The sequence below is a fragment of the Aspergillus neoniger genome, assembly GCF_003184625.1.
Source record: "Aspergillus neoniger CBS 115656 unplaced genomic scaffold BO87scaffold_40, whole genome shotgun sequence".
In the NCBI taxonomy this organism is placed as follows: domain Eukaryota; kingdom Fungi; phylum Ascomycota; class Eurotiomycetes; order Eurotiales; family Aspergillaceae; genus Aspergillus; species Aspergillus neoniger.
In genome coordinates this window covers 101529-128756 of record NW_020291168.1, presented here as the reverse complement: position 1 = coordinate 128756, position 27228 = coordinate 101529, and the positions used below count along the sequence as shown (strand labels likewise).

At 50.1% G+C, this 27228-nt stretch overlaps 9 protein-coding genes and 1 non-coding gene across 10 annotated transcripts; 5 read left to right on the top strand and 5 right to left on the bottom strand.

Annotated features, from left to right (window-relative positions):
- Positions 1-844: 844 nt before the first annotated feature.
- Positions 845-2488, top strand: BO87DRAFT_462537 (uncharacterized protein; the record flags this gene model as incomplete). The annotated part of the gene is made up of 1 exon (XM_025629171.1): positions 845-2488. One exon carries the CDS (start codon positions 845-847, stop codon positions 2486-2488), a length of 1644 nt encoding a protein of 547 aa, XP_025475556.1.
- A 591-nt stretch (positions 2489-3079) lies between these two features.
- Positions 3080-3151, bottom strand: BO87DRAFT_t233. The gene has a single exon. It is a non-coding gene; the product is annotated as a tRNA-Arg (tRNA).
- Positions 3152-3424: 273 nt separating this feature from the next.
- BO87DRAFT_429960 (uncharacterized protein) lies at positions 3425-4200 on the bottom strand (the record flags this gene model as incomplete). Its single annotated transcript, XM_025627520.1, has 4 exons — positions 3425-3578; positions 3810-3913; positions 3971-4020; positions 4092-4200. 4 exons carry the CDS (start codon positions 4198-4200, stop codon positions 3425-3427), a joined length of 417 nt encoding a protein of 138 aa, XP_025475555.1.
- A 1522-nt stretch (positions 4201-5722) lies between these two features.
- Positions 5723-7098, top strand: BO87DRAFT_400751 (flavin-containing monooxygenase; the record flags this gene model as incomplete). The annotated part of the gene is made up of 5 exons (XM_025625550.1): positions 5723-5901; positions 5951-6019; positions 6120-6444; positions 6501-6932; positions 6967-7098. The coding sequence occupies 5 exons, from the start codon at positions 5723-5725 to the stop codon at positions 7096-7098; spliced, it is 1137 nt and encodes a 378-aa protein (XP_025475554.1).
- A 1388-nt stretch (positions 7099-8486) lies between these two features.
- Positions 8487-9288, top strand: BO87DRAFT_380082 (uncharacterized protein). The gene has a single exon (XM_025624217.1). It carries the CDS (start codon positions 8678-8680, stop codon positions 9224-9226), a length of 549 nt encoding a protein of 182 aa, XP_025475553.1. The 5' UTR covers positions 8487-8677; the 3' UTR covers positions 9227-9288.
- Positions 9289-9771: 483 nt separating this feature from the next.
- BO87DRAFT_380081 (glycosyltransferase family 32 protein) lies at positions 9772-11204 on the bottom strand. Its single transcript, XM_025624216.1, has one exon. The coding sequence runs from the start codon at positions 11110-11112 to the stop codon at positions 9991-9993; it is 1122 nt and encodes a 373-aa protein (XP_025475552.1). The 5' UTR covers positions 11113-11204; the 3' UTR covers positions 9772-9990.
- A 402-nt stretch (positions 11205-11606) lies between these two features.
- Positions 11607-12808, top strand: BO87DRAFT_343420 (uncharacterized protein). The gene is made up of 4 exons (XM_025620782.1): positions 11607-11928; positions 12005-12146; positions 12223-12383; positions 12446-12808. Exons 1-4 carry the CDS (start codon positions 11766-11768, stop codon positions 12799-12801), a joined length of 822 nt encoding a protein of 273 aa, XP_025475551.1. The 5' UTR covers positions 11607-11765; the 3' UTR covers positions 12802-12808.
- A 1582-nt stretch (positions 12809-14390) lies between these two features.
- BO87DRAFT_367711 (DUF341 family oxidoreductase) lies at positions 14391-16591 on the bottom strand (the record flags this gene model as incomplete). Its single annotated transcript, XM_025621901.1, has 8 exons — positions 14391-14554; positions 14622-15059; positions 15122-15205; positions 15262-15280; positions 15674-15801; positions 15876-16397; positions 16468-16486; positions 16550-16591. The coding sequence occupies 8 exons, from the start codon at positions 16589-16591 to the stop codon at positions 14391-14393; spliced, it is 1416 nt and encodes a 471-aa protein (XP_025475550.1).
- Positions 16592-17292: 701 nt separating this feature from the next.
- On the top strand, positions 17293-25115 carry BO87DRAFT_462531 (type I polyketide synthase; the record flags this gene model as incomplete). Its single annotated transcript, XM_025629170.1, has 5 exons — positions 17293-18005; positions 18079-18365; positions 18425-23259; positions 23311-24091; positions 24976-25115. 5 exons carry the CDS (start codon positions 17293-17295, stop codon positions 25113-25115), a joined length of 6756 nt encoding a protein of 2251 aa, XP_025475549.1.
- Positions 25116-25199: 84 nt separating this feature from the next.
- BO87DRAFT_446489 (FAD-binding oxidoreductase) lies at positions 25200-26866 on the bottom strand (the record flags this gene model as incomplete). Its single annotated transcript, XM_025628224.1, has 3 exons — positions 26180-26866; positions 26029-26152; positions 25200-25978 (listed from the first exon to the last, which is right to left on the bottom strand). Exons 1-3 carry the CDS (start codon positions 26624-26626, stop codon positions 25200-25202), a joined length of 1350 nt encoding a protein of 449 aa, XP_025475548.1. The 5' UTR covers positions 26627-26866.
- Between the last annotated feature and the right edge of the window lie 362 nt (positions 26867-27228).

The following is a 27228-nucleotide window of genomic DNA, read 5'->3' as shown; positions in this document are numbered from 1 at the left end:
TCTCGTTCTCATACACGCTAGTCTATACTATCAGCGCATCTAATTACTATGGACAACCTCAAGCCATTGCCCCCTTATTCAGGTCATCAACAATGCTCAAGCATTGATCTTCTCGATCCCAGATCGAAAACCTCTTTTCATCTCGATCTCTGGGTCACAATTCTAGCGCGTTTCGACGCAGCGACACCGGCCAGGTTCCTGAGCCGGTCTCCCCTGCCCGATTCGGAGCGTTGATTCCCGGTTGAGTGCCGGCTCTGTGCCCATTTTGATCAATGCAGAGGTTCCAGTCCCAGGAGAGCCCGTCGTCCCTGACCGTATCCACAGTCTACCAAGTCCGTGCCCGTCGGAAAACCCAGATGATGGTTCATTCTACGGTTCACTAAGATGCTTGGCAGGTCCGAACCAGGCCATGGACACTTTTCTTAGAAACTCTACACTGACACGAGCAGCCACTATCAAACCACCGCGGTTTCACGGGCCCCTATCCACGGGGAGACAGCCATGGCTCTCCTCCGCGATGCGGGAGAAGAAGACGGGAACCTTTCGACGCAAAAAAGGCATATATAGCCTCTGTCACCACCACCGATCAGGTTGACTTTCTTTCCATCCCATCCTCATCCCTCTCACCAGTCTTTTCTCCTCTTTTTCCTCTCGCTCTTGTTTGCTTTTCAGATCGCCTGTGGCGTATCGATCTCTGTGTTTACATTTTCAATAATTCCGTTCAACTCTCGTTCTTCTCAATTCCCGTTTCTCGAAGGTAACCTTCCTACCACTTTCTGATCTTCGGTTCCAATCAGCTTGGCACAGTACTAACGATCACAGAAATCGAAATCAATCAGTCAAAATGGTTCGCTTCTACAGAGTCTCCGCTGCGACCCTCGTCACCGCCGCCACCGTCTCCGCCATCCCCATCCCATGCCTCCTTCCCTTCCTCAGCGGCGCTGGTAGCCTCCTGGGAAGCTCCGGCCTGGGTGCCAGTCTCGGTCTCGGTGGCAGTGCCAGCGGCAGCGGCAGCGCCGACTTGGGCGCCAGCCTTGGTGGTAGCGGCAGCGGTAGTGGAAGTGCTGGTGCTGGTCTCGGTGCTGACCTCGGCGCCGGTCTGAGCGGCAGCGCTGGTCTGGGTGCCCTTCTGGGCGGTGGTGCCGGTGCCAGTGCTACCGGTGCTGCGGGTGCTGGTGCTTCGGGAGCTGCCGGTCTTGGTGGCTCCGCTGGCCTGGGTGGATCTGCTGACCTGGGCGCTGATCTGGGTGCCGGTCTGGGTCTGGGTGGAAGTGGCAGCGCTGGTGCTGGTCTTGGTGCCAGTGCTACTGGAGCTGCGGGTGCTGGTGCCTCGGGCTCTGCTGGCCTGGGCGCTGGTCTTGGTGGATCTGCTGGCCTCGGTGGCTCTGCTGGTCTGGGTGGTAGCGCTGGTCTCGGCGCTGGTCTGGGAGGAAGTGCCACTGGTGCTGCTGGTGCCGGTGCTTCTGGCGCTGCTGGCCTCGGTGGCTCTGCTGGCCTCGGTGGCTCTGCTGGCCTGGGTGGCAGCGCTGGCCTTGGTGCTGGTCTTGGAGGAAGTGCTACTGGCTCCGCTGGCGCTGGTGCTTCCGGTGCTGCTGGTCTCGGCGGTTCCGCCGGTCTTGGTGGCTCCGCCGGTCTGGGCGCTGGTCTCGGTGGCAGCGCTACCGGTTCTGCTGGCGCGGGTGCTTCCGGCGCTGCTGGCCTTGGTGCTGGCGCCGGCCTTGGAGGAAGTGCTACCGGTTCCCTCGGTGCCGGCGCTTCGGGTGCTGCTGGCCTTGGTGGCTCTGCCGGTCTTGGTGGTAGCGCTACCGGTGCTGCTGGCGCTGGTGCTTCCGGCGCTGCTGGTGCTGGTCTCGGTGCTGGTCTTTCCGGCTCTGGCTCTGCCGGTCTCTCTGGATCTGGATCTGCTGGTCTCGGTGCTGGCGCTGGTCTTGGTGCCAGCCCCAGTGGCAGCGTCGGTGCTAGCCCTAGCGCTAGTGCTGGTCTTGGTGCCGGTCTTTCTGGATCTGGCTCCGCTGGTCTCTCTGGATCTGGATCTGCTGGCCTCGGTGCGGGTGCTGATCTCGGTGCTTCCGGCGATGCCTCGGGTGATGTGAGCGGCAGCGGATCCGGCTCTGCTTCTCTCGGTGCCGGAGCTTCTGGCAGCGGCGATGACGATACTGACGTCGGTGTTTCCCCCACCACTGCGGAAGCTCCCAGCGCCACCACCACTTGGGTCAGTGCCTCCACCAGCGTCTCTCTCGGTCCTTACGGCGGCGCCAGCGGCAGCATCACGGCTGGAGGATCCACGGGCGGCGACGACAGCGACGATTCCGATGCCGGAGCTGATGCCGATGCAGATGCGGATGCTAGCGCGGATGCCGATGCCTCTGCCAGCGGTAGCGGAAATGCTGATGCCAACGCTAGTGCTGGGGCCTCCGTTAGTGGTAGCGCTGAGGCCTCTGCTAGCGCTAATGCGAAGGCTTCTGCGTCCTTGAACTTCTCTGCTTAAGGTATGTGTCACACTTCATCTTGAGATTTTGGCCTGGCTGCTAAGAAGTCAATAGGAGTTACGGCGTTGGTATCGATCGATCGCTCTAAAGTGACACCACACTACCTCGAGCTTCCGGGAATCGATTGTTTCAAAATGGTTTAGGTATATCTTATGGGATGGGGATGGGTTCAATGCCGTCATTCGTTCATGATTATATTGTCTAATTATTTGCGTCGTCCTTTTTGTGACGAGTCCTACTTACACTGATATTGAGAGGATCCAGGCCAGTCTGTCATAGTCATAATCTGAATTCAAGCCTGTTGATAGATATTCTTGCTTCCTTTTTTGAAATGTAGTTTTCAATAGCATTACTGAGCATTTTATGAGTAGTAATAATCGTCACCTGGACAGTACTTAGAAAACATAGAAGACGGAGTAATATCGTTTATTTAGCCTTCTGAAGAGTGTGAGTGATCTCAAAGGAACTACTTGTGCAAGAGACTGAGAAAAAAAGTGGGTACCAAAGGAAAAAGCGACAAGATAAACAGCTCTCTTCAGTGACTATAACGGGTAGCCGAGCTAGCCACAAAACAAAAAAGCAAAAAAAAATGACCTACGCAGGATTCGAACCTGCAATCTCTTGATCCGTAGTCAAGCGCCTTACCATTGGGCCAGCAGGCCAATTGTTGAAATTATGCTACAAGTAAATGTTATATGGACCAAAATAAAGCGCTGGCAGTCGCTGTCGCCTTCAACGGCCACTCATGGGGGGGGTTTCTTCAGTAGGTATCGTGGCTGTTTCTTACCGTCCAACCCGACGTGGTAAGCCCTTGAAAGTATGCTTATACTACTATAATTACCGATCTCGCATTTGACCGCTTCAAGCAATGGTACATGATACCTCCTGGTAAAGAGCAACTCTACCCATCTAATAACTGCTAGCATGAGGGCCATTTACCACGGAAAGACGGTACCATCCCAGACCCGCAACTGGGCTCCCACGGACATGCGCGTGGCACCATCAATGAGCTTGACAATGCCACTGACACTCTCCTCAACTGTCTGAAAAGCCTTCTCCAGCCCGACCTTGGTGCGCTCGCATTGCCCACTAATAATGCTTAGCCTCCGCGAGAACCCTTGTCAGAACCCAGCGAGTATTCCCGGCTTGAATATCAAGTTGAATGGGCCGATATATTGCAGTAAGCAAAGAGATTAGTAATTCCAGGTTTCCTTTTACCAATGGTGACGAATCAACCACAATTTCCTCCTGAATGTAGAGACTATCCCCTCTTTTGGTGACTCGCCAGAAAGAATTATCTGCGTTGGTAAGGCACTTTACAATGGGTTTTCGAACATCTGTATCAGCTTGCCTATCTCCACATCTCCAGGAGGGAGAACCTGTACCCCAACGACACCGCAAAGTCCAGAAACACGGTAGATGAACTGTTTTAGCTACGTCAGTGGATCTACCATCTATTCGCGCAGGCTGGGAAAGTATACCCAGAATAGATTTAGTTTTCCGCTCCAAATTAGTGTTCCCTTGCGTCGCCCTGACGGCGTATTTTGTGTAGTCAGTATGCCGCAGATCCTCCAATCATTTTCGCACTCGATGTCGCATTACCAATGAATGTATTCCATGGATGGGTTCCGATGTAGTCATCTAGCGGATGCTTGCTTGAGTGGCGCAGATATGGACCAAGCAATTCTGCAGTGGTATGCCCACTGAACATCTTTTTTGCCCCTGTATTGCTGCGAAGTAATTGTACCGGTAATTTTTTGGCAGAATCAACACGTGCATCAGATACTTCCTGCGTTTTCTCTACTTAGCACTAGGCTATACAATTGCTTGAACCGAAGGCTTTACTCATATGCCTTGTGATACAATGTATCTTTAAGTCTGCGAGCCAAATAGGTGAGGTTATAGCCATGGTCTTGGCATTGGCTTGAGCTTGAACATGTTTAGAATGCACAATGATAGATCTGGTCAGTCCCAGAAGTCGGCTTCCATAAGGGACTTAGTTATTAGATCAGTCAAGCCTTCTTATATAGCCTTCCACGCTTAGTCCGAGCACATACGACCATAGGGTGTGGAAAACAGGGCTTCCCGTCCGCTCAGCCGTACTTAAGCCACACGCCGGGAGGTTAGTAGTTGGGTGGGTGACCACCAGCGAATCCCTTCTGTTGTATGTTTGTTTTAACTTTTTTATACTAGAAAAATAGAAGTTTTGAAGAAACATCTCGAGGTCTCTCGTCCTCGAGGATAGAGAACATATTGAACAGTATTTTCCTGAGTCATTGACATTGAGTCGAAGGTAATTCATGAACCGAATCAGTCAAGCTACATTTACTACGCAGGGAAACCAAGTTTGCTATCTTGCCAGAAGTTAAAACGTGCGGGGCGGTCAATCTTGTCAGTTCAATCTGGGGCTTTTTTGGTGGTACAGGTGTAACCCGGTAGATCACCTCCTAGCATGCAGTAACTGGCATGTTACGTAGATCTCGACTGGCGGCGAGTAATTCCGGCATCCCAGTGGGCGCTGTCACCTCCTTTGTCACACCTACAGCGCTGGCAGGTGATCTACGGAGACATGTAAGAAAATGGGAACCCAGTAAAAGGTCTAGAGGTGTTGCTAAAGCTGTGGTGATGTTACCATTGGACTCCGCGGAAAGGGGATCTTGCTGCATGGTATGATTCTACGTGTAAGATGGTCCGTTTTTCGGCAATTGACTACAATTACAGGTCCCTGGTTCTATTCGCCAGGAGGTAGAGTATATACACAAACCTCTAGTGGCTACGTGTCTAAGATAAATTTGAAACGGATCTTTGGGGAGTGCCATTGAGCTTTCTGAAAATCCAGGAGTGTATTAGCTGCCAAGGCGGGAGACTGGAAGTCTTTGACACTTAGCATAATTGGTATTGAGTTGGAAGACAGGATCCAGATGCAAACGACTCCAAAAAGGAGTAAGTCCGCTCCGGTCTCACCGCGTCGCATATAGCGCGATGATCAGAGACTCAGGAGGAGCAATATTCTGGCAGGGTAATTTGACAGCGCGCTGCAGATCTTCGAGGGAATAGCAGGGGGTTGGGGATGGGGGTGGTGAAGATCTACAACTGTTAGTGGATAGATGGTGCGTTCATCCTTTACAACACCACGTACAAATCTAGATAAATGTCGGCTTGTATTCTAATTGCTATTTCAACCCATTTTAGCTGTTAGAAACCTGTCTGCTACCGTAAAAGCCTTTTTGACAATGCCTGTGTATGCTCCAACTCGACCCGACTTTGATGCGATTGTCGTAGGGGCCGGGTTTGGAGGTATCTACATGTGCAAGAAGCTCACAGACCAAGGCCTATCTGTCAAGGTCATTGAAGCTGCACCTGATGTGGGAGGGACATGGTATTGGAATCGTTATTCTGGTGCATTGTACGAGTAAGTCGACTCACCACGCTACAAAGGAGTATGCTCATGGTACAGCCAGCACACGATCTTATTTCTACCGATACTCGTGGAACCTTGAGGATCTCCGCGAATATCCTTGGAAACGAGAGTATCTGATGCAGCCCGAGATATTGGCTTACCTGAGGCATGTTGTCGACAGACATGATCTACGAAAATATATGCAATTTGACACGGAAGTAAATGCAAAGAGCTATTTATGATGACGTCGATAACTTGTGGACTGTTTCGCTATCAGCTGTCCCTCGGTTAACAGCCCGATATATTGTGACGACTGTGGGACTGCTATCTAAAATCAATTATCCTGATATTCCCGGGCTCAAGACATATGAAGGCGAGATGTATCACACTGGGAATTGGCTCGCCTCCTATGATTTCACAGGAAAGCGCGTCGGTGTAATTGGAAACGGATCCACAGGTGTTCAGTTGGTGACTGCATTGGCCGATCAAAATGTCAAGCAACTACTCTCTTTCCAACGTCACCCACAGAATGTCGTCCCAGCAGGTTATGCGGAGGTCCCTGCCGCCACTCAAGCAAAACTGGATGAGCGTTGGGAGCAGGTAGGGGCGAGGTAAGGAACAGCGTCCTTGGCTTTGGCTTCGAAGAAAGCTCCAAGCCCACATTCAGTGTTAGCGAGGAAGAGCGCGAAAGAATCTTTGAAGATGCCTGGGTGAAAGGGAATGGGTTTTATTTTATGTTTGGCACGTTCTGCGACATATTTTCCGATATGGAAGCAAACAAGGCTGCTGCGGAGTTCATCCGCCGAAAGATTCGTCAAAAGGTGAAAGATCCTGTCAAGGCCGAGAAGCTCATGCCGTATGATTGGTATGCCAGGCGCCCATTGTGTGATACCGGCTACTACGAGAAGTTCAATCGTGCGAATGTGGACGTCGTCAATATTGGGACCAACCCTATTACCCAGATAATAAACAAAGGAATACGGGCAGCCGATGGATCAGAATACGAGCTGGATGTCCTTATTTTCGCAACAGGCTTTGACGCGGTAGATGGAAATTACAAGCGGATGCATTTTCAAGGTGCCCTGGGAGAGACTCAAGAATCGGTGGAAGGAGGAGCCCAGCTCTTTCCTAGGAACCTGCATCCCTGGATTCCCGAATCTGTTTACCGTTCTCGGTCCAGCCGGTCCGTTCACCAAAATACCCGCTTGATTGAGATCAGGTGGAGTTCATCTCTGACATTATCTCCCACGCGAGAAAGCTGGCGGCAGCTCAATCGGCAGTAAATGGTCCACGTGTGGAGGCTGACACCACAGCGTTACAGGCATAGATGCAACAATGCGATGAAGCGAGCACCAACAGCCTGTTTCGGAAAACGCCCTCCTGGATCTTTGGGGCGAATGTCTCTGGTAAAAGGCCTTCGGTGCTGTTTTACTTTGGGTGGCTAGCGATGTACAGGCAGATGTTGGAGAAGATTGTGCAACAGAATTACAAGAACTTCAGCCTTGTCTAAACTCTAGCTCACCTCATAACTTCCTAAAGCTATAGGGCAGAAACCAAAATAGATGGTATGCGGTCGCCTTAGTAGTTCAGATAACCTGCCTGTGTACTCTAGAATCCACTTCTCATCCCGCCTTCTATCCCCCGCGAGAAGGATTTAGGAATTTATTTCATCCCGTTTGCTTCAAGTTCATAGTCCTCCTTGCTTCCGGCTTTGCCCTTATAGTTATATGCATGACAGACGTCGAGCATTGTTCAGTATTAATGGGAACACTAGCATGGGATATGACGACATATGGGCCAAGGAAAGCTGGAATGGATCAACAAACTGCAATTGACCCTTGAAAAATGCGGTGATACTCAAGGAACATTTTGAATACCAAAAAATGGCAATGTACAGATATACGTGAGGAATGTTTCATGAGCACACCACTCCCTAGCAAGACGATAGAGCGTGATGTAAAAGATTCATTATACTTGTCTCACAGACAGTCTAAATTAACGTAATATGATCGTTATTGAGAATGATGCGGTGGGCCTTTCAGAGCTTTTCGCAGGTAAGGTGGTTGCTAGATACCAATCTGGCAGTCATATCCGCCAAGAACGGCCTCGTAAGGCGGGTCGTCTTGAATCTGGCGCGAGACGCAGATCCGTCCAACGATCAAATGCTCGTAGTCAACTTTGAGTCTGATGCATATTTACCTCAGAAATATTGCCTGGCTATTACTTACGTAGATCTTACTATAAGAACCAAGTGAATTGGTATTCGTTTCTCATTCAGAGGTAGGGTGATCTTCTAAGTTGCTTGGGGGCTACGTGAGGTTTGGCCAATCAGGCGCCTCATTATCTTCTGCGTACAGCATGCATGCGTATTATGGGGTTTTTGAAAACGCAAATCAACTTTATCACAACCTAATCCAGAATTTAGGTATTAGTTCACATTTTCGTAGCATTCCTTTATCGAGCTTGCAGCGGTGCAAATCAAGCAAACAAATCTAGCACCATGTGACACAACAGGCAACCAGATAACTAATTAGTTAGCCGTGTAGTAATCGGTATTGGCTCTTACTTTGTCTACGTTGATATTGCTAAGAATTAATCTCAAAGACACATTAACGGCTTGTACCAAGTAAAGCTCAATACATCCAGTTGATGCCATTTGCAGGCCAGCAGTGGTTATCTACCCATAAACCCCAGAGTCCGTATCGAATCGAAGCCGCGCACGCGCCGAGGCTTACTCCACTTCAATTGTCCCCACCCCCTCCAACTCAGTGGGTGCTACTCTATCGAGATGAACTATCAAAGGCCCCCTTTTGAGCCCTTGCAGTTCGTCCCCGCACGAGACAGGGAGACGATGCTGGATCTTCCAATTCGGGGGGTTGATGTCATCGCCCATGACCCGCTTGAAAATGGCGGCAATTACTGGTGCTTTTATCTCAATATTACGGATACTACGTCGGTGCAGCTTGACATGACTCCGTCCTACAGTATCCCTGGTGTCACAAACCCCAACGGCAGTAAGGGCTTTTTGATCATTAGCTATCTAGAGCACGCTGTTCCAGTATCGACTACGGCACAGAAAGTCGTGCGAATGGAAGCTCGCCCTGGCTGCAGAGCGCGAGATTTCCTCAACTTAATACTGAGCCAGAAGCGTCATCAATATGAGTTTAACTTTGCAGGAGAAGGCTGCAGGTTTTGGACCACCCAGCAAATTAACCTCTTTGAGGCATCTGGATTTCTCATCAACCCTTCCCAGGTTGAAGCCGCGAGAGACGCTATTCTGACGAAGTGGCCCAGTGGAGTCGGGTACCCTCTTTTGGTTGGCACCTACTATCCCTGACGGTCGTCTATCCATGCGCATACCTTGTGGATGTATTCCTCTGCGAGTTGTGCAAAGTAAAGACAAAAAAACATACAACAGAAGGGATTCGCTGGTGGTCACCCACCCAACTACTAACCTCCCGGCGTGTGGCTTAAGTACGGCTGAGCGGACGGGAAGCCCTGTTTTCCACACCCTGTGGTCGTATGTACTGATCTTTGGTCGGGCTTGAATCATATAGTATACTGGGGAGTTTACTGCTTGGATGCGTTGCTAATGATCGCAAAGCTAGTCAAGTGGGTACGGGAAGCCGAAAATAAGTCACTATCATCAACCTTAAAGATCAATGTTTCTGACCAGCTTCTACCAACATTCCCCAATGAACGAACGAATGCCAGAAGCACTGTACTACTAGACACAGGTGACACGAAAATGTAAATCTTGCATTACCATAAGTACTACTAGTGTTGGTTGGCAAAGCAGAACTACTGGTGATGGCGGTTTATATATAGTGTCATCCGGGGCTAAGGCTGGAAATGAGAATTGTAAACTACTAGGTATCTCGAGGCCACTATACCAACGCGAGATTGGGATCACAAATCCAAAATCAATGAACAGGCAGTTTGTTCTCATTGCAGAGCCAAATTAGGAACACACAAACAGAGCAGAATGTGTCGCCAAGAGATGAAAGTGAATTAGAAGTATGCAACTTTACAGAATGCTGAACCACGATGCCAACGCCAATCCTAGAAAATAGCTCCTAATAATCCCATGCTTATGATATCCTATACGTCTTCGTCCCGCCCGTTCTGTTTTTGCTTTTTCTTCTCCTTAGCCTCCGCATCGGCCTGTTTCCACGAACCCGCGTAGTGATGCGTAACCAGCGCATCTCCTTGATCCTGGGGGTATCCATTCTGGGACGCCGCAAAGGACACACCAGGCATGATAAGGACATCTCCAATGAGCTTAGGTTTCTTGATCCCATGGAAGTCGCGATCATCAACCGTCCGACCCAGCAGCTGCTTCAGGCTGTCAAGGATTGCTATTGTCATGATCTTGGGCCCCGTCACATTAACAACATCGATGGGCAGCATATCTAATGTCAGGTCTTTCACCTGCACCTTATTCATTAGAGCGATCTCATTGATCTGGGCTATGACAGAGTCCACCACCACCTGCAGGACACGTGATGAGCGAGGTGCCGCGAAGACCCAGTTGCAGAACTGCGATGCGACTTCCGTTCCTTCTCCGCGCCAGTCAAAATCGAACTCCAAGCCCACGATCATCTCGATCTTTGCATTCTTATATTCAGTTGGAACCCAATCAGCCACGGGCTTATCGCAGGTAACGTCCAGATCACTCCAGACACCCCCCTCCGCGAGCACGAGCAGGTATCGCAGGAGATCCGCCCGCAGGATCGGGATCGGGAGAGTCTCGAAGACCTCGATAATATCTGGTCGCGAGGCATAATGAGTACGAACGAAGGTTGCAGCAGAGGCATCAGTCAAGAGCTCATATCGGAAGGATGGGTTCTTTTCGAGCCAGCTGCTGATCCATTCGTCTTGGTCGTCGCTCAGGTGGGGATCCTTGGCGGATTGCCAAAGCTTGTCGGTAATACCGAAGATAGCATCACCGCCAGCGATGTCAGCAATCGGTTTCGAGGTGGATAGGTTGCTAGTAGATACTGGTGGTTTAGGGTGCGATGCCTCTTCTTTTGATGGCTCGACTGGTTGTGGTACCTGAGATATTGGATCGGACTGTGACGTTGTCGGGGCTTGGGATTGCTGACGGAGTCGGCCCTGCAGTGGGTCCCACGTCAAGAAGAGCAGGCAGCTGAATACGAGCAGCGGGATCGTCAAGATAACAAAGCGCCCATAGCGCGAAGATTTTAGGGTGGAAGGGAGCATCGATGCTGGGCGAGATGAGGAGCTTTCATGGGGATGAGTGTTTAGGTGAGAAGAGATGAGAAATAATCTCGGCGCTCCAGGCCCCAGCGGAGAGCGTCCACCTGTTTAAAAACAAGGTGGGATTACTATCATTGCCACGGTTCGAGTATCGCTCCATGATGGCTTAGCGCGGGCGCTAACAGTCAGGGAAATTGAGTTTGTGCTCCCACAGGGTCATCGACGGTTTGTCTTGATTGGAGGGCAAAAAGATCCTTAGTCTTGCTAGTGCCGGGTGTCACCGGAGAGGTGTCGCGAGGCTTTTTGATTTACTTGAGAGGCACCGGCCCACCGCTAGTTGACTTGGTCAGAATCCTGGGAGGCCTGTAGCCTCGCTAAATAGTCATAATGCCATACCTTTAAGTCGCTCGAGCATTAAAGTGTGGCTGTATCACGGCCACGCGAGGTTTCGCTGCGCTAAGGCTCTGTTGGTCGGCATTGGAACACTAGTGGTGCCTCTTAGCGATGCTGGACAAGGACCGAATACATAAGCGCAATCTCCGCACAGGAAAATGAATAACCCGTTATATCTGGTAGTCTTCGTTTGGGCCCAGGCACATCCTTCATATGTGAGGTGAGGGTATCCTAGGGTCAAGTTGGATCGTTGTGTTTGTGAAATGATGGCGCGGCTCTTGATACCTGAAGTCCCTGCGGCATGGCAGGTACTCTCCTGGGTGATGCTGCTCTCCCTCCCCGGAAGTCTTGGTCAGACAACCACATCGTTGAATACTTCTATTCAGGACAGTCCACATTTTATGGGATGGTATCTTGGAACGACCAGTCAGTACTTGTTCGCCACCTCGGTGCTATTCTGTTTGATCCGAACATCATCGCTTACCCTGACCGTCAACTGCAGCCCAAGCCCTAACTGATGCGGGCACTTGGTCGACATCCGGGCAATATGCAGCCGGCTGCACCGCTTCTGTTACCTGTTCCTGGGCTACCGCATGTAGCGGGAACATACTTTACTACGATGTCGACAATAAAACCCTGGACTGGTATGTCTGAAATCATCATATTCATACGTTGAGACAGGCTGTCGCTAATACACAACTGGACTTTGTGTCTGACTAGCGGTGCCGAGTCTATGTCATGCCAAACCATGACTATCTATCAATCCGAGCCCTACGCTACCCCATCCGCATACAACCTCTTCTGCGCTGACTTTTGGTCTGCGTACACAATCTATCGAGAGCTGCCCGCAACGACAACCTCAACCACATCAGCTGCCTCAGGTATATTCAATCCCACAATGCCTCTTAGATGCAGTAAGTCTTACTGGAACTTTGCCTCATAGATTCCACAGCCAGTGCAACCACCGCACCGATAACCTCCATGGCCACAAAAACCTCTTCCGCTACCCAAACCTCGACCGCTTCACCGTCTTCAACATCCACATCTTCTTCCGGAAAGAGCCAAGCGTGGATTGCGGGCCCTGTAATCGGCGCTGTGGTAGGCGTTGGTGCTATTGCAGCCGCAGTGATCTTCTTCCTACGCCGCCGGATAACCCGAGGCCCTCAGGCCATGGAGTACCAAAGTGTCTCTCCGGGAGCGCGGACGGTTTCCGAGCTGCCGACAGAAAGCGTCACGGGGATGGTGCACGAAATGCCCTCTACCTCCACAAGCCGGGTGGGGCCATACGAGCTGAGTTGAAACCGGGATAATATTAACAATAATTATAATAGTATCAAGCACTATAGTGGTAATTATGAGACTCTGTGCATGGCCTCAATGGCTTTTTCGTGTGATCGTTTTCTCGGATCCTGGTTGACGCCACCTAACAAACCTGAGACCTGCTACACCCCCTTACCATGGACAAGTGAATATTCAGCCCCAAACTGCACAATGTCCTTTTATATTCCTGGTAGTGTATTAGCCGTGATATGCTGCTTCTCATATTGTTAGGTTTGTCATGTACAGAGGTCCGATCGCCACTTGGCCTATTTCTACCCTATCGGTGCACATACAAGATATTGAGAGGTAGAAATATGCCTATGTCCGTATATCAAACTCAATGATATTCTTAGCACTTGTATGCCCTGGGTCTTGAGATCTTCATTTACTTCGGATAGATCATTTCATCTTAGTCATGTAGGTACTTGAAGGCCGCATAAAAATGGTTAAACAAGCTAGATAATTATTAGGTCACATGTGTGATTGGACGGCTACGAGATTTTCCCAGCAGTTTATTAGTTAAACCGCTTCCGCGCACAAAAAGGCGAGCGAACAACAATCGCTATCCGAACAGACAGGGGTGGAGGTGCAAGTTTTGGCCAAGGGGTGTTCATTTTAGCTCGCGCTAGTGCTTACGCCTCCAATCCCTCCGAGCTTCAGCCCTGGCTGCTGATAACATCGATGGAACGTCCGATTTTAGGTTTTAAGCAGGCTGAGCCATGCTCTCGAACGTCTATTAGCTGTACATGCATAATATAAATTATATATATGAATCTTAGGCGGCTATACGTGAGTTTTCGATCAGTCGCTCATTGGTTGTGGGACCAACGCCCTGTCTGTCAAGCTGTACTCTAAACGGAATGGTTCATTCATGGGGGTTATTATGGCGCTTGCGCTAGATTTATAATGAACAGCGATCGACATTGTAGCAACCATTATCCGTACGCTAAGTCAATTGGCTAAATTAGAGGAGATAAGAAATTATTTGCTCTATAATTTTCGCCCCACTCAAAGATGGCAGTCGGCTCCCGAATAAATTTTCCATGCTCATATGCATGTCACTCGGAATTATCCGTATGATCATAGAAATTCCAAAGACCAAAGCGTCAATGTTTTCCTCGCACATGGCAACAATCTCCACCTATAAATTTAAGCCGCCTCTTCGATAGGTCATATAGCCTAAAACGTGCAAAAATTTCCGAGATATTTTAATAAACCACCTCATGTCTAGGAAACATCGTATCGTCTAGAAAGGAAAAGATGTTGAATATATTGCCTTGTTATAAGCACCCCCCAATCATTGTTTTTTTTTCCATTTGAAGCGCCATATAGCTAAGTATAGGAGAAAATCCCTACAAATACTACTATGCTAGAGTAGGAGGTCAAGTTTTGCTAAGGGTTTTTGGCTATCACAACTAAAGAGTTAGGACTAATGTATCGTGGCCTCATATATTTTCAGTTCTGTTTAAGGACATCCTGTGATTGGCGTCACGGATCTTCATCGCTTAATTTGGCATAGATACTCAATTGTATGAATATGTTGCAAACAGAATTTGTATATCTACTTATCACCCTTCCTTTGTCCTCTGAACCAATTCTCGAATTGTGTCTCCCAACTCATCGATCACTGGCCCTCCACGTGGAATGGTATGTCCCTTGCCAGTATCAAAGAAGTAAGCGCTATCAGGATCACAAATGTTGTATAGACAGTCCGCGGCTATCCTAAAAGGGTCTATTCGTGCAAAAGCGAGCCATTAGCCAACGGTCAAACATGCCCATATATCACAAGGGAAACACACCATTTGCGCCAACGATATGGACAGTGGGGAGGTCGATCATCTCCTCTTGTTCATCGGCAAATATAAATCCATTCTCCGCTTTGACTGGGGGGATCCCAGCGAGAAAGATCGCGCACTTAATCTGCCGCGTGCGGCCGGTCTCCTGCTCCCTCATCTGTTCGCGCAAGATATATGCCGCCCCAACAGTCGCCCCTTCACTGTATCCCAGGAGACCCTCAATGTCGGGATTCTTCTCCAGTGTCTCTTCAATATATTTCAAAACATCTTCATGGTTGACCCAGGAAAGCTCAGGAGGTATAAGCGATCGAAAGGTATCCTCTGGAGTAGCATGTTGTTTGCTTCGCGCCCCGCGGACAGTGTCGTAGATGGCATCAATACCAACGCCAACGTAATTAAGCCAGCGGTAGTGGGGTGGGTGACCAAAATATTCTATGTAGCCTGGGCTCTGTCAGCCATACCTCAGTCGATTCATAGATTAATGTGGCGAACTTATGTCGCACCTCCAGGGGCGGTTGTGGCATGTGGCGCATTCACACAATAAAATGAAGCGGTATTATCGGCCGCCAGGTTTTTCTGTAAAGGCCCTAGTCACACATGAGTTAAGGGTTGAAGGCCTCCCTGAGAGCAATTGTTCTCATACCTAACTGGACACTGAGTGTCTGCGATTTTATATCAGTACAGTGGCGTACAGTATTCTTCGCAGAGAAAATTACGACTTACATCAGCACTGGTTATGGAGCCGTGGAGGCATAGAAATCGCATTTTTCTGTAGATGGAGAAGAAAGTTCCTGGGTGGGGGTGTCTGCCACTAAAAGCGCAGTCGGTGCAAATACGATTCTACAGCCTTCATCATACGCGTGTACCCCTTCCTCGGGCTGCACGTCTCGGAGTCAATTATATACGAGCTAGATCACGTTTCTCACCAGCAGATCGGGCCCATCACAGTGGTCATATACACGCAAGGGGTAGAAACTTAGATAGAAATACAAATTCCCAACCCCTTACTTATCTCATCCCTTCGACTACTCCGTCGTTTTGATTAAGTCCCGCACTGACTGCGCTAATTCACTGATCACCAACCCCGACCGTGGAAGAGTATGCCCTTTGCCCATATCAAAGAACTCGGCTGCATCAGGATCGCAGGTTTCAAAGAGTGCTTCCGAGCCATATCGGTAAGGGTCTGAATGATAAATAAAGTTAGCTGGAACCTGAAATTGAAAAACCAAAGTAAATAAGAGAAAGGATTGTCGCTACCGTTCGCCCCTAGGACATGAAGCGTGGGAATGTCGATCATTTCATCCCCGCCGTCATCTGCAAGGATGAACCCCTTCGTGTCTCGCCTCATGGCTGGCCAGCCTCCAACGAACATGGCACACTTGATTTGGCGCTCGCGGCCGTCTTCGCGATGTCGACGTTGTTCATCGAGAATATACGTCGCAGCTGCCGCAGCTCCTTCGCTGTAGGCGATCATCCCGCCGATTTCTGGGTTCTTCTCCAAGACACCCTCAATGTAATCCATGAGATCCGCATAGTTTCGACAGTGTACATCCCCTAAGACCTCCCTCATGGCATCATCATTGCTCTCGCTAGTTGGCAGGTCCCGGACGCGCCGAATCGTGGACTTTCCGGGCTTTTGGCCGTCATCAATCCACCGGTAATGCGGTCCCACACCGAAATACGCCTCAAATCCTGGGGGAGGGGAAACCAGGAGAGGACCGTTGAGATAGTGAAAGGTTATTGCTGAACTGTCGGTGTTCAACTCCTTCAATAGTGGTGCTGTAAGTTGCTTGTCGTTAATAAAATAACAAGTCGCAAGGACAATCTGTAGATGAAGGACTGCAAGTACCTAACTGAATAGTGATAGTCTGTGCTTGTTAGAATTATAACCCATTCGCTTAGTATGATATTGCCAAATAATGAACACTCACCTCGGTGTTGCCGATGGCGCCGTGAAGGCAGAGGAAATGCATGTCAGAAGTGTTTGGGATGATTGGCTATACTATTCATAGATGGGATGTAAGAAGACAAGCAAAAAGAGAAGAATCAATTGTTGAGAGCTGGCATACTTATCTGCTCGCCAGAGAATGTGGGGAAGGTGTGCTGACCCCTAAACTGGGAAGTCATTGGCAATTAGGGTAGTGTCTCCGAGTTACTCGACATGATGCATTAGGCCCATGCATCATATCGTGACAGAGTCGGTTGATGTATCCCAATACGCACACATTGCATACACAAGCATGAAACAGGATATCTAGCCAATTGGATTCATCAGTTGACCAAATAACAAAGAAGAATGCTGAAAGAAACGCTACACAGAAGACATTCGCTGCGTGCCGTTGGTTTTCCTCCACGTTCCGATGCCTCAGTGGCGTCACACTACTACCACTGTCTTCCACACCATCGTCGATGGCTCTTGACTAGGTTTACGGGCCTACGTATTTCTCTCAGCCCCTAGACATCCCATGCAGTGCGCTCGATGATCTACTCTGATTAATGAGCCTGTCGCGAGGTGTTTGCCGTCAACCAGGCACTGCATCCATCTATTCGCTAATACTACATCCCTTGCATATTTGCTTGTTTTTGCACCCCCCCTCTCTGCCTCTTGCATCCCCCTCCTTTGTAATTCTTAACAGTTCAATCTCTCTGTCACAACTGACTTGTTACAACCATCATGTCTCCAGCTTGTGACACGGCAGTAGACATGGATGGGTCACCACCTCCGACGGAAACACCGGCTCTGGAGCCAATTGCAATTATTGGATACTCCTGCCGACTTCCTGGTCAGGTCTCGTCGCCGAGTGATCTATGGGAGCTCTGCACAAGAGGGCGCAGCGGCTGGACGCCCATACCCAAGGACCGCTGGTCTGTCGAAGCCTTTCACCACCCGAATGCTTCGAAACCGGGCACCAGCAATCAGGCTGGTGGTTACTTTCTCGGTGATATTTCCCGGTTCGACGCACCTTTCTTCAATGTCAGTGCCCAGGAGGCCATATCTATGGACCCACAGCAGCGCTTCCTGCTAGAATGTACATACGAAGCCATGGAAAGCGCCGGGATTTCGCGAGAATACATGGCCGGACGTAGCATCGGGGTTTTTATTGGAGCAAACTGGCCCGACTACGAGACGAACAATATCCGCGATACGGAGACGGCCCCAATGTTCCAGGCCACTGGAGGATACCCTGCCCTCCAGTCGAACCGAATTTCCTACATGTTTGACCTGAAGGGTCCTAGTTTGACGGTCGACACCGCTTGTTCGTCTTCCCTTGTGGCCTTGCACTCCGCTGTACAAAGTTTGCGGAGCGGAGAGTGCACCGAGGCGCTTGTCGGTGGTTGCCATCTGCTTTTGACCCCCGAGAACTCCATTACGATGTCGATGCAACAGTGAGTAACTACCTTTTTAAGCCCGATAATCATATTGATGGTTTGCATGATTTTGACCTCCAGATTGCGACAGGTTACTAAACGATGAAGGGAAATCATTCGCATTTGAGGAGAGAGGAAACTCGGGCTTTGCGCGAGGTGAAGGCGCAGGTATAATTATGCTGAAGAGCCTGTCCGCAGCTTTGCGTAATCGCGACCCCATCCGGGCTTTGATTGCCCACTCAGGAGTTAACCAGGACGGCAAGACAAGGGGAATTACATGTCCCAATGGTGTGGCACAAGAAGAATTGATTCGGCGGGTATACAAGGAAGCAAACTTGAACCCGGCTGACTGTGGCTTTGTTGAAGCCCACGGCACAGGTTGTAGATGCACGAGACCGTCGTTCACTGGGTCCATAGCTAACATAAGTATCGTCTAGGAACCGCTGTCGGTGATCCAATAGAAGCAACCGCGATCCAGGCAGTGTTCGGAAAGGGGCGCAACGCGAGAAACCCGCTCTACATCGGATCAGTCAAGACGAACGTCGGCCATCTAGAAGGTGCCAGTGGCATCATATCAGTTATCAAGTCTGCCATGATGCTCGAGAGAGAACTTATCCTCCCCAACGCCGGATACAAAAATCCTAATCCCAAGATTCCTTTTGCGGAGTGGCATATGAAAGTCGTCAACAGGACGCGTCCTTGGCCCCGCGGCAAACGATACATCAGTGTTTCCAACTACGGTTTCGGTGGTACAAACGCACACGTCGTCTTACAAAAAGCACCATCGCAGGTGCCGCAGGAAGAAGTGACTAGCACTAAAGACAAGGAGGGCAAACGCCGGTTGCTCTTGATCTCCGCACACGACCGAGAGGCCCTCCGCACCAGATGCAAGGAATACTGCATTTACTTCGAGCAACGCCCCGAAGTCTTCGAGAATACTTTGTTCGGCAACTTTGCATACACAGTTGGGAGCAAACGGTCTCACCTGCCATACCGAATTGCCCTGTCCGCTACATCACTCGATGATGCCGGTGTCCAACTGGCACAGATGAAGATCAACCCTGTCCGCGCTATTGGCGGTGACGGACCTTCTGTTTCATTTGTATTCACAGGTCAGGGAGCCCAGTGGGCTCAGATGGGTATGCCACTCATGGATGAATTCCCCGTTTTCGCAGCGGCGATCCACCGCGCCGACAAACACCTGTCTGAAGGATTGGGCGCAGAATTTTCTCTCCGCGAGGAGTTGCTGCAAACTGATACAAATTCAAGGGTTAATATGCCCTACATCAGTCAACCGGCCTGCACTGCGCTGCAAATTGCCCTTGTAGACTTGCTTCGCTCCTGGGGAATTCAACCGGTCTCAGTAGTTGGCCATAGTTCCGGTGAAATTGCTGCGGCGTATGCGGCCGGGATCTTTGACCTAGAGGGCGCCCTGACACTTGCGTACCGCCGTGGCCAAATGACAGAGTTGTTAAAAAGCCAATACCCAGACCTGAAGGGTACCATGATGGCCGTTGGGACCAGCGTGGAAGCCATCCAGCCAATGCTGAAGACCCTCTACTCTGGTTATGCTACTGTGGCATGCGTCAACAGTCCATCCAGTGTCACCATATCTGGTGATGTACCGGCTATTGAGGAGCTGCAGGGCATCCTCGAAGAGAAGAAGATTTTCAATCGCCGCCTCATCATTGATGTGGCTTACCACTCTGATCACATGAAAAAGGTCAGCGAGGCCTATTTGTCCGCCATCGCATCAGTGCAGCCCTCGGGCGCCGCCACTGCCACCTTCTTTTCGTCCGTAGTTGGCGATGTAAGCGATCCTACCGACCTTAGCCCAAGCTATTGGGTCCAGAACTTGACGTCTCCAGTGCTCTTTGCCAATGCTCTTGGCAAAATGTGCGGTGTCGGGAGCAAACCCAACCTTATGGTGGAGGTTGGGCCCCATTCCGCTCTCAAGGGACCAATTCTTGATACATTAAAGGCCCTGGGGTCATCGGTTGCTTCTGAAGTCGCATATGTGCCGACGGTGGTTCGGAAGGTTGATCCTTCCCAATCTCTCCTCGACGCTGCGGGTGCCGTTTATGTACGTGGCGGAACTCTCAACATCAACGAAATCAACTTTCCCTTCAGTGGCACTGGAACGTGCAATGTCCTCGATGATCTACCTCGGTACCCGTGGCAACATGACACAGTCTTCTGGCACCATAGCCGTATCAGCGAGAAGCATAGATTCCGTGATGGACAGAGAAAAGACATACTGGGTACCGAAGCATTCTACTCCAATGACCTGGAGCCAACATGGAGGAATATTGTCCGCCTCGACGACATACCGTGGCTCCGAGACCATAGAATGCAGGGTATGATTGTGTATCCAATTGCTGGTTACATCAGTATGGCGATCGAGGCCGCTCGGACGCGTGCACAGAAGTATAGTACGGTGGCCGCCGAGTCGCAGTTCGAACTGCGCGAAGTGAGCGTGGGTGCTGCCCTGGTCTTGACTGACGACCTCGATACCGAGATCACCATTACCCTCCGGGCTTACGCTGAAGGCACGCGAGGTGTTTCAAATGCGTGGGACGAATTCCACATTTGCTCTTGGAACTCCAAGCGGCACTGGATTGACCACTGTACGGGTCTTGTCAGGGTTAGCCCCAACAAGAAGTACCGGAAGCATAACCCGGTCGTTGACGTTGTCGACAAGGCAGAGAGGGCTTTTGCGAAGAAGAGTAGTGAGGTGTTGGAGGCGGCGACATATGAAATTGATACCGAGAACATGTACAAAGTTCTAAGCGATGTCGGCGCCGGTTATGGTATGGCATTTCAAGGCCTTCGAAACTGCTTCTCCGGGCCTCATCACTCGCGTGCGGACCTGTATGTTTGCGATACCAAGTCGCTCATGCCGAAACACTACGAAGCTCCCGTTGTCATCCACCCCACTCTATTGGACACTCTTTTGCACCTGACCTGGCCCATTCTTGGTAAGGGTCGGATGGACCTGGAGACTCTGTACGTGCCAACCGTCATAAAGTCTCTTGTCATTGATGGAAACCTCCCTTCTACCGGTCACCACTTTCCGGCCAGATGTATGGGAGGTTCCGGCCGGGCCAGGCCTGAGCCTACCAAGTTCGACTTATGGATGACTCCTGCAGACTCTAGTGAGGTTTTGATCAATATGGAGGGGTTGGTAATGACCCCAATCAACGATACTGGATGCGATAACAAGGTGGCCCGGGACCTATGCTATCAGCTGCAGTGGAAGCCCTTGAGTAAAGTCGAACAAGTGACTACTGGAGAAGCGATCCAGACAAAACAACCCAATGGTCATAGCAAACCACACGCCATTGAACACGTCAATGGATACGGACATGGAATCCACTGCCACCATAACAAATCCCAAGACGAAATCCTTATTGTCAAATTTGGCGACTGCGCACTTGCAGCCGAGCAAGTGCAAGAGGTCATCTCCACCAAAGCCATTCGCTGGTCAACATCCATCTCGTCATTGAGTGACTGTAACGCGAAGCAGAAATGGCAGCATGTTATTATCCTGCAGACTGCAGTCGAAACCCTGCGTGATCTTACTGAGGCAGACTTTGCCAACGTTCAGCAGATTCTTCTCAGCTCAACAAACCTTATTTGGGTCTACCGCGACGACACTCCTGATTCCCAGATGATCGTTGGCCTCATCCGTAGCTTGCGTTCCGAAACTGATGCCAAGGTTGCCACCCTTGGACTGAGCGCTGAAGATCTGGAGAGGCCAGCTGGCCCTATCTTGGCTGCTATGAAGGCCCTGTGGCCGACCGAGGAATCTTTCAGTCCCTGTACGGACTTCGAGTTTAAGACCAAGAATGGCGAGCTTATGGTCCCTCGTATCATAAACGATAACGCTCTTGATGCCTTCGTGGGGAAGGAGACCAGTGACGATCTCACTCTTGAAACACAACCATTCGTTCAACCCGGCCGCCGCTTCAAGCTTGAAATAGGAAGCCACAGCGCTCTTGATACCCTTTACTTTACAGATGATGATGTCAAAGCCCTGGCTGACGATGAAATTGAAATCGAGGTCCATGCTACCGGTCTCAACTTCAAGGATGTTGCCGTCACCATGGGACAACTCACCCAGCCTTACATTGGTATTGAGTGCAGTGGCGTCGTCACATCTGTTGGCAAGAAGGTTACCAATTTGATGATTGGCGAGCGAGTTATGGCTCTGCCTCTTGGCGCATACTCTACCTTCGCCCGCTGCAAGGCAACCAGCGCGACTGCCATCCCCGAAAACCTTTCGTTCGAGGTTGCCGCCAGCGTACCTGTCGTCTTTTGCACTGCTTACTATGCCCTTTATGAGCTTGCCCGTCTCCAACACGGAGTCCGCGAGAAGGTTCTCATCCACGCCGCCGCCGGTGGTGTCGGGCAGGCAGCCATTATGCTGGCCCAAATTGCCTCAGCCGAGATCTACGCAACCGTTGGAAGCGCCGAGAAGAAGAGCCTCCTTATCTCAAAGTACGGTCTCCGTGCAGACCACATCTTCTACAGTCGTGATGCGTCCTTTGGCCGCAGCATTCGCGAGCTCACATGCGGCGGGGTCGATATAGTACTCAACTCCCTCGCTGGGGATCTTCTCCGCGAAAGCTGGGAGTGTCTCGCACCGTTTGGCCGATTCATTGAGATCGGCAAGGCGGACATCACCAAGAATACGCGCCTGGACATGCTACCTTTCGAGAACAACCTCTCGTTCCACTCAGTCGATCTCACTAAGGTCGCTGCTTACAGGCCTCGGTTGATGCATCAGTTGCTGGATAAGGTTTCTTGGCTTCTGGACAAGGGCTTCATCCACTCCGTCTTTCCTCTGTCCGTCTGCCCTATCGCTGAGATTGAAGGCGCCTTCCGGGCTTTGCAGACTGGAAAGTCGATGGGTAAAACTGTGGTAGTCCCGAGACAAGGCGATCAGGTCAGAGCTGTGGTCGCTAAGACACGCGATGATATCCTCATGGCAGATGCCACGTACGTTGTTATTGGGGGTACTGGTGGTCTCGGCCGAAGCATAGCGAGGTGGATGTCACAAAAGGGCGCTCGCAATATTGTGCTTGCATCCCGACGCGGCATTGTCGACATCCCTGTACAGACATTAATAGATGCTCTGCGTCCCAGCGGCACAAACATTGTGGTGAAGGCTTGCGACGTGAGCAATCGCACGTCCGTCGACGCCATGCTGAAGGACCTGGAAAACCTTCCTCCAATTCGCGGCGTCATCCACGGTGCAATGGTTCTACGGGTAAGGCTTCTCTTACCAAGATTTCTTCAAAATCAAATTGACATTTTCTAGGATATGATCTTCGAGAACATACACTTCGCGGATTTCCAGGCAGTGACGGACAGCAAAGTCACGGGAGCCTGGAACCTCCACCACGCCCTCATCTCCCACCCCCTTGACTTCTTCGTTGCCCTCTCCTCTGTCTCTGGTGTAGTCGGTAACAAGGGACAAGCGGCCTACGCCGCCGCCAACGTATTCCTAGACGGCTTCATGGAATGGCGCCGCAGCCAAGGTCTCCCCGGTACAAGCCTTGCCCTTACGGCGGTAAGGGACGCAGGCTACCTCGCCACGGTAGACGCCGCGCGCCTGGAAGAGGTCCTCCGCACCATCGGCACGGAGGGCATGACCGAGTCGGAAGTGTTGGCCCTGCTCGCTGCGGCTGTGACGGGAGACCTTGCCCATCAGGCAATTACCGGATTGGCGTCTTCGACACGACAACCCCTCTGGCCGCAAGACGCCAAATTTGAGCTCCTGACCCCCAAGACCCGCGGAGGTGAAGAAGATGTAACCGATGAGGGAATTTCTCAACCCCTCCACGTGCAACTCACCAATGCTGCCTCCAAGGAAGAGAAAGTGCGGGTCTGCTACGAAGCTTTGGCGGCCAAGCTGGCTCAGGTACTGGTCTTGAACCCAGAGGACATCGAGCCATCGCTTTCTGTGTCTGCACTGGGTCTTGACTCGCTGGTTGCTATTGAGCTTCGGAGCTGGATTGCACGTGAGGCGAGGGCTAATGTGCAGGTTTTAGAGCTTTTGTCTACGGGTACGTTGGGGGCGGTGGCTGAGCTTATTGTGAGTAAGTCGGGGATATAATCACTCTTTGTACGATATGAAACTTAGTTCTTGTGTTGTATAATATGAAACTTTTGAGTACTGTCAAACATATCCGTTGTGAAAGCGTAAGATTGTGTGATTAGTACTGCTGATCTTGGTGACTTAACCGCGACTGGGAAGATTACAAGACAAAAATCCTTTACTATGTTGTGCCGTTAATCGTACTCTTACATAGTTCCGGTTAAATAGATAATAGAAAAGCTATTAGAAGAGTGATGCTAGAGATTTATTTATACAGAGTACTTGGTTGGCATACCTTCATGTGTGGCTATAATATAGCATGCAAAGCTCCAAAATATATAAGTTCTCTCCCAACTTAGACAGTACTGTGCCTACATCGCCAACATTACCTGAGTACTATGACTTGGATCAATCAGGAGGATCAGATTTGATTTAAATCAGAGAAGATGTTGTAAAAATAGCCATTCAAGATGTACATGAAGAATTGGTTGAAGGTAAGTGCTAGACCACCCACATACTGGGGAGGTTGTGGTCGATGCGGGAATCCTACCCATGTGCCTGCCTGTGGAGATGAATCCTCAAGAGGCAAGATCTATTTCGCAGCAACGAGCAAGAACAACTTTGAAACATCATCATACAAACCATTATACTAGCCTATCTAGTACATACGACCACAGGGTGTGGAAAACAGGGCTTCCCGTCCGCTCAGCCGTACTTAAGCCACACGCCGGGAGGTTAGTAGTTGGGTGGGTGACCACCAGCGAATCCCTTCTGTTGTATGTTTTTATGCCTCTGTTTTTCTCAAGCTGTAAAATGAAATATTGTCTTTCTGTATGATCCAGAACCAATACACTACTAGTATATGATTATCTGATCTTGTGTAAGGCTTTATGATCGATTCCGGATACGGTGCCTGCCCCGGAGTGCCCGCCGATCTCTGGTACTCCCAGCCGTACCCACTAGCTCGACCGGTGCTGCAGCTACCCTACCTCTATCCGCGTTTAGAGCAGGAGGCTAGTGGGTGACCGTAAGGAAATTACTTCTGTTTCATGTTCAAGATAGTCTTTATCAGCTCAGATAGAAACCTCTCATTGTACGCTTACTTCACCTCACATCGGTCCGTTATGCGTAGCTGCGAACAGTCCATCCGGGTCCCAGTGGTGTCGAATTTTCATCAGATGTTTACTGTTTTCTTCACCCCAGTACCACTTCGGATCCTGGTTCAGGTCTGAGTCACCCAAGTAGTGACCGACTATGCTTGGTCGTATTCTCTGCATTATATCCTGCAGGTGCTTCGTATACTGCTTGGCACTGACAGCATCCTCGCAGATTAGATGAATCACAAAGTAATGGTTTGCCTGTATCCCTTTTGCCATACCGGCTATATCGTGGTCACTGCTTGGATACCTGGGCGTCCAGCCAGCCCATGACTTGCTTTGTGGCAACGTCAGAAATGCTTCCTGAAGCACAGATATAGCGTCACAGTCGTTATTTAATAAGACATTATCGGTGATGTAATAATATCCAGGCGGGCTACTTTTCTTGATCGCTGCAAATTGGCTCTTGAGACTGTCTTTCTCACAGAACCATTCGCTAATGGCACCCGAAGGCCGTGCTTCATCGACAATACGAAGAGCCTGTTCAGCGTCGGAGCATGACTTCTCCATCGCAAAGAATTGCACTGTTAAGCATATATCGTCATCTGACTCCGAATGCATGGCCCTCAGCAGTATATCGATATCGGGAGACGTTTTAGATACCATCGATTGCGCCCAGGTGAAGATCTCGCGATACCGGTGGCTAGGGTAGACGTATCCGGAGGAGCGAACACCACCTGCGTGGAAAGGTGATGCTTGTAGGTAAAAATTTGTCACGACGCCTGGAAAAGCTAGAAAGGAAATGAGCCCACGATATCAATTAGTGACAAGCGTAACCCACCCGGTCCTGCACCCCTCGCCGCCCAGTAGAGTTCCTGGTTCTGCAAACGATTGCAAAGAAGAAGCTTGCCATTTGCAGTCACAACTTCAACTGCCTCAAGGCTTTCACAGGCCCAGCCCAACCTCTATATCCATTAGCGGAAATTGGAAACATGATAAGGTTGAGTTCTTACCCGATAATTCCATCCCGAACCGCCCTGTAGCATATACCCACCCAGACCGACATCCGGATGATGCGCAGCAGTGAAGAACAGGCCGCGTTTATTCAAATACTTACTGATCTCCCCACTTGTTACAGCAGGGGTTGCTCGAACAATCTTCGTCTCATTGTCGATGTCCAGCTCCTTCCAGTAGCCCAGGTCAAGCAAGATGGAGTTCGGATGAAGGCTCCAGACAGGATGCGAATGTCCTCCGGCACGCACTGCCACCTGGCAATTTTTCTGTTTCGCTAGATTGATGGTCTTTATTACGTCATTCGTTGCTCTGGCATGGACGATAGCTAATGGGTAATATGGTGGTATGTCTTTTGTGAATAACCCCCGGAGGCGTGCGGCTTCATAGTCGGTTTCTTCTGCCGTGTCGCGCCAGATAATATGCATGGTTCCGACAGCTAGCAAGTGTTACGATCCCAGAGACTGCTTGTTGTCCAATGCACTAGTTCTACAAGAGAAATTGAGTTAATTTGTAGACAGACAGCTCTATATAAGGATGGCGATGTTGATATGACGATCTGTTTAAGCTTGAGCCTTATCTTGGAGTTGCCACCAACCGGCATATTTGAAAACTTGAACCGTTACCATAGTAAATAGCGCATGTTCGGACGCGCAGCCTTAAACAAAGCATATAACAGGGAAAATTGATGAGCTCAGGCAAGGATTTTAGTGGAGCAAAACTGAGGCGAATGCTACCGTTCAACAGTACAATGGGCCGAGGGGAATAAAGGATGGCTGTAAGGGGAAACAGACTTTCTATGTGACGGCGACACTTATCCAATACAGATACAAATTATACCAATACGCCTCCTGCGTCACTGAATGCTTGTCTTTATAGGAGAAAGGTGCTTGTAAGTATGACTCATCTGGTTGCGGTCTTCACCGCTATGCTCTTCCTCCGATAAGATCAAGATACTTGACCCTTAAACCCCATTCCCCATTTGAGATGGTAGTATAGTTCATGTACCCAGTGTTAAGAGATATATGCC

Bases quoted from the DNA above. Each gene is read 5' to 3' on its own strand.
- BO87DRAFT_343420 (XM_025620782.1), top strand. From the start codon at position 11,766: ATGATGGCGCGGCTCTTGATACCTGAAGTCCCTGCGGCATGGCAGGTA. The intron at 11,929-12,004 runs GTCAGTACTTGT...CGTCAACTGCAG, and splicing joins ATGGTATCTTGGAACGACCA to CCCAAGCCCTAACTGATGCG. The intron at 12,384-12,445 runs GTATATTCAATC...TTTGCCTCATAG, and splicing joins AACCACATCAGCTGCCTCAG to ATTCCACAGCCAGTGCAACC.
- BO87DRAFT_380082 (XM_025624217.1), top strand. From the start codon at position 8,678: ATGAACTATCAAAGGCCCCCTTTTGAGCCCTTGCAGTTCGTCCCCGCA.
- BO87DRAFT_380081 (XM_025624216.1), bottom strand. From the start codon at position 11,112: ATGCTCCCTTCCACCCTAAAATCTTCGCGCTATGGGCGCTTTGTTATC.